The 4,508-nt window shown below is 46.8% G+C and overlaps 1 protein-coding gene across 1 annotated transcript in view; it reads left to right on the top strand.

The window, feature by feature from the left end:
- RNF103 (ring finger protein 103) overlaps positions 1-4,508 on the top strand; it is a gene marked incomplete at its 5' end in the record, with an annotated part of 15,566 nt that overhangs the window by 10,356 nt on the left and 702 nt on the right. The window contains 2 exons of the mRNA XM_010136022.1: positions 777-892; positions 3,006-4,492. Of these exons, the coding sequence (XP_010134324.1) occupies positions 777-892; positions 3,006-4,492 (1,603 nt within the window). The remainder of the gene's footprint in view (positions 1-776; positions 893-3,005; positions 4,493-4,508) is intronic.

Genomic DNA, 4,508 nt, shown 5'->3' with positions numbered 1-4,508 from the left:
TTTTTTTTTTTTTTTCCTCCCCCTTCCCAGTACAGTCACAAGTCAGAGGATGCGTGCTGCTGCTGTGTCATTTGTGTCTGCAGAAGCTTGTGTCTAGGTAACCTGGAGTACTAGTTTAATAGTTGAGGGTGGAGCAGATCAGACCTTGGGGTAGCTCACAGTGAGCTATCACCCTGAAACGGCAGGTGGGACCTGGGAGCTGGGGGAGCAGTCGTGTAACGTCGCAGAGTGAGTCACTGGCAGAGCTGGGAGAGTCAAGATTTTTAGGCATTATCTGAGAGGTTAATCACTGCTTAGAAAAGGTTGCTGGCAGCCTGATCTGGTACCGGGTACATACCTCCCAACTCATTTTACTTGCTCCAAGGCAACGCTTCTTTGGTATGTTGTAACTTTTCATGGAGAATTGTAATAAATTAAAGGTCTGTTTTTTTACTGCAAAGAAGAGGAATCTGCCGCACCCTCTTTCTTTCTCCCCTGCTGTGAACTGGTTAATGATGGTTTTGTTACTTTCCCAAGGTTTTTGTTAACTACCTCTGATTTTAGCGTCTTAATGGGTATTTAAAATGAGGATGCACTTTTTTGTCTTCCTGCAGACTAGAGCTTCACTCTCCAAAGACATGTATTGTGATTCCTGGTTGTATTTACCTACTCTGTGTTCTGAGAGAAGGGGAGAACAGTATCAAGGGTGACTAGATCTCCGCTGCTGTGAAACGTGCTCTTTATTTCAGGAAGCAGACTTACTGTGATACTAAATTATTATTTCCTTTTGGCCACAGGTCATAGCAAACGATAGAAGCCCACTGGTGGGTAAAGTCCACTGGGAGAAGATGGTGAAGAAAGTATCAAGATTTGGCATACGTACTGGCACTTTCAACTGTTCCAGTGACCCCAGGTATATTCTTAAAGGATTATCTAAATCCCGAGAGTATCTTAAGGCTCGGCTGGGTTCCGGCAGCAGGGCTTGCTGTGCTGTAAAAGTAGCTGTGACAGAAGGTGACTTTATTCATGATTTTATCTCCACTGAAGTCTGCTCAGAATTCTCCATTACATTATTTATCAGCATCATAAACACAGATCTGCCGCTTCCTAAAAGCACCACACGGGAATACATGATTTAACTATGCAGAGCATAGCACAACAACAGAAGGGAGTGACTAGGAGAATTTGGCCTTGTAGTCCGGGCATTTGGGGACAAGAACGGTGCTTGCTCAGGACAAAGTGGAATATATATAGCCCATGTGAGAGAACTGTATGGGTTGTAGAGTGGTTATGTTGCCATCTGGAAAGGAGAAACGCAGGTTAGCAAGAACCTGGCAAGCAGTGCCTGCTTCGCAGGGTTACTGACAAGTCTCCTTCCCTGACAGATGTATGTTTATAGATAAACCTGCACCCGCCCTTTGACAACATACAGTGTGCTAGGCAGGAGCCACGGCGCTTTGTGTGATTTCCAACAAGGAAGAAGAGCAGAGCCAGCGGAGCTATTAACAGTTCCGTGCTGCCGTAAAAAGAATTGGTTTTGAACGTTTTGTTGGAAGCATTTGCTTCACGTGAAGGGAAACTTGGTCTGGAATTCCAGTGGCATGTGGGGAAGTGCATGTCTTGCCCAGCTTAAGTCTGCAGTGTTTACAGAAATCTCAAAGTTAATCAGAAGAGAAAATTCTTAGACTTTGCCGTGCTTATGCAAAATAATCTTGTCTAATCGAAACACTGGTATTTGAACATCTTAAAAATTTGGCAGTGTTTCTTTTTGCATAGTTCCTAACTAGTCTTAATGTTATCATCAAATATTATGGTTTAAATTAATTTTTTCCTAATAGAAGAACCGTTTTGTTGAGTACACCCTTGTGAGTGAGTAGTTTTCACCACGTTGCAGCCCACATTCAGAAGAACACGGCACACTACAGTAGTCAGGATACCTGTATTAGTAGGGCTCCCTGCGGCTCCTTCTGCAACTCTTACATTCCAATTCCTGAGATGGGGAGTGTAATTGCCTCAACACATGGCAATAGAGCAAAACCAGAGAGGACATAGGTGAGATGGCTGGTGACGAGGCTGGCAGCCCCCGTGTCCGTGCGCAGGGTTCTCTGTTGGCATGGCTCTCAGGCTGTGCGATGTTTCGATGGAGGAGGTTTGCCAGACACCTCCCAAAAGGAGGACTAGATAAACTGGGTGGCAGAGTGCCGCTGGTAGGAAAGATGTGTGAGAGGAGGGATATTCTGCGTCATCAGGCTCATCTCATAGTTACTGGGGTCTGGACCATGACTCAGGGTTCAGCCTTGAAGAGCCTCTTCTTTTAGCAATGGATTTGGAGGTCATCCCATCCCAGCGCTCCCTGCCTGCCAGACAGTGGGGGTATTTCAGCCCCAGTCACCCAGCAGCACATGTCTGCTTCCTCCTTCGCTGCTTTTTTGGCGAGCTCTCTCAGCACACCTCTTTGCCTGTCTCCATCCTTCCAAAGTGGCCGCAGCAGGAAGCGGACACTTGTCACCTTCATTAAAGCAACTGCAACAGACCAAGGTCTTTTAACTTCACCCTGCTGTTGCTTGGCAAAAGTAGGAGGGAAGGAAGCGCTGGGCTCAGGGAAGCTGCGGGACTCTGCATCACCCTGCAGTGGTTATCTTCTTGGCTGGAAGGCCACGGGAAAACAGCTTCTAATACTGAAGCTTTGTAGTGAAGCGTGAAGAATCAGCTTGTGTATTTTTCAAATCCAGTTACAAAGCATGAGTGACTTGTTTACTCCAATGACCCACAAAAATCAACACTGTTCCTCTGCCTGTCCTATGAACGCGTATCTCTACAACGTTTCTGTCAGGCAGGTAACAAATGAAGTGTAATAATAATAAAGACACTTTGCCAGAGATCATTGGGTGCCTGTGTTTCCCGCGACTCTATGTAAAGGTTCCCAGATGCTCAGCAAGTCTCATTTTTGGGCTCATAACAGAAATTTAAGACTGCAGCTCTGGGCTTGTGAAACTCTGCGATCTAACCTTTCGTTTTCTCTGTAGATACTGCAGGAGGAGGGGCTGGCTGAAATCCACCCTCATTATGTCGGTTCCACAAACCAGCACCTCCAAGGGAAACGTCATGCTGAAGGAATATAGCGGGCACAAGATCGAAGTGGAGCACATTTTCAAGTGGATCACAGCCCACGCTGCTTCGCGGATCAAAACCATCTACAACTCCGAGCATCTGAAAGAGGAATGGAACAAAAGCGACCAGTACCGGGTGAAAATATACCTGTTTGCCAACCTCGACCAGCCTCCAGCCTTCTTCTCTGCACTAAGTGTAAAGTTCACTGGAAGAGTAGAGTTTATTTTCGTGAACGTGGAAAACTGGGACAATAAAAGTTACATGGCAGAAATTGGTATCTACAAGACACCGTCGTACATACTTCGGACTCCCGAGGGGATTTACAGGTATGGAAATAACACCGGTGAATTCATATCGCTACGTGCCATGGACTCCTTTCTGCGCTCATTACAACCTGAAGTTAATGATTTATTTGTTTTAAGCTTAGTTTTGGTTAATCTGATGGCATGGATGGACCTGTTTATTACACAGGGCGCTACCATAAAGCGTTTTGTGGTTCTTATAAGCACTTTAGGGACGTATAATTCATTGTTAATTATTTCCTGGCTGCCTGTGTTAGGGTTTTTGCAACTACCCTACTTAGACAGCTTTTACGAGTACAGTTTAAAACTCTTCAGGTACTCCAACACAACTACTTTGGCTTCTTGGGTAAGAGCCGATTGGATGTTCTACTCCTCACATCCAGCCCTCTTCCTCAGCACGTACCTTGGGCACGGTTTACTAATTGATTACTTTGAGAAGAAAAGACGACGCAATAACAACACCGATGAAGTCAACGCTAATAATCTGGAGTGGCTGTCGAGCCTGTGGGACTGGTACACCAGCTACTTGTTTCATCCCATTGCTTCTTTTCAACACTTCCCTTTCGACTCGGACTGGGATGAAGACCCAGATTTGTTCTTGGAGCGGTTGGCCTTCCCCGATCTCTGGCTTCACCCCCTGATACCAACCGATTATATAAAAAACTTGCCGATGTGGCGGTTTAAATGCCTGGGCATCCAGTCTGAGGAGGAAACACCGGAAACCTTTCAAGACAGCGAAAGTGACTCTGACGGTGAAAACAAAGAGGTCTTCAGCAGCGACAAAGAAGTCTCGGAGGACGATGAGCTAAACGCATTTCATAGGTGCAGGGAAGGAGAGCCTTGGTGCCGTGTTGAGACCTGCTCGTGTGCCAATAAATATTGTCACCACCACGAGCCGTATGAACGGAAAGCGAGGTCCTACGGCTCGTACAGCACGGCGAGTGACCTGGAGCCAGATTGGTCAGCCTGGCCCTCCGAGATGTTGCACTGTACAGAATGCGTGGTGTGTCTAGAGAATTTTGCCAGCGGCTGTCTGCTCATGGGCTTGCCGTGCGGCCACGTCTTCCACCAGAATTGCATCGTGATGTGGCTGGGGCGGGGGGGGGACCCCCGCCC

This window comes from Buceros rhinoceros, unplaced genomic scaffold (assembly GCF_000710305.1).
Source record: "Buceros rhinoceros silvestris isolate BGI_N320 unplaced genomic scaffold, ASM71030v1 scaffold21535, whole genome shotgun sequence".
NCBI lineage: Eukaryota > Metazoa > Chordata > Aves > Bucerotiformes > Bucerotidae > Buceros > Buceros rhinoceros.
The sequence above is the reverse complement of the archived record's forward strand: the minus strand, read 5'-3'. Positions and strand labels throughout refer to the sequence as shown.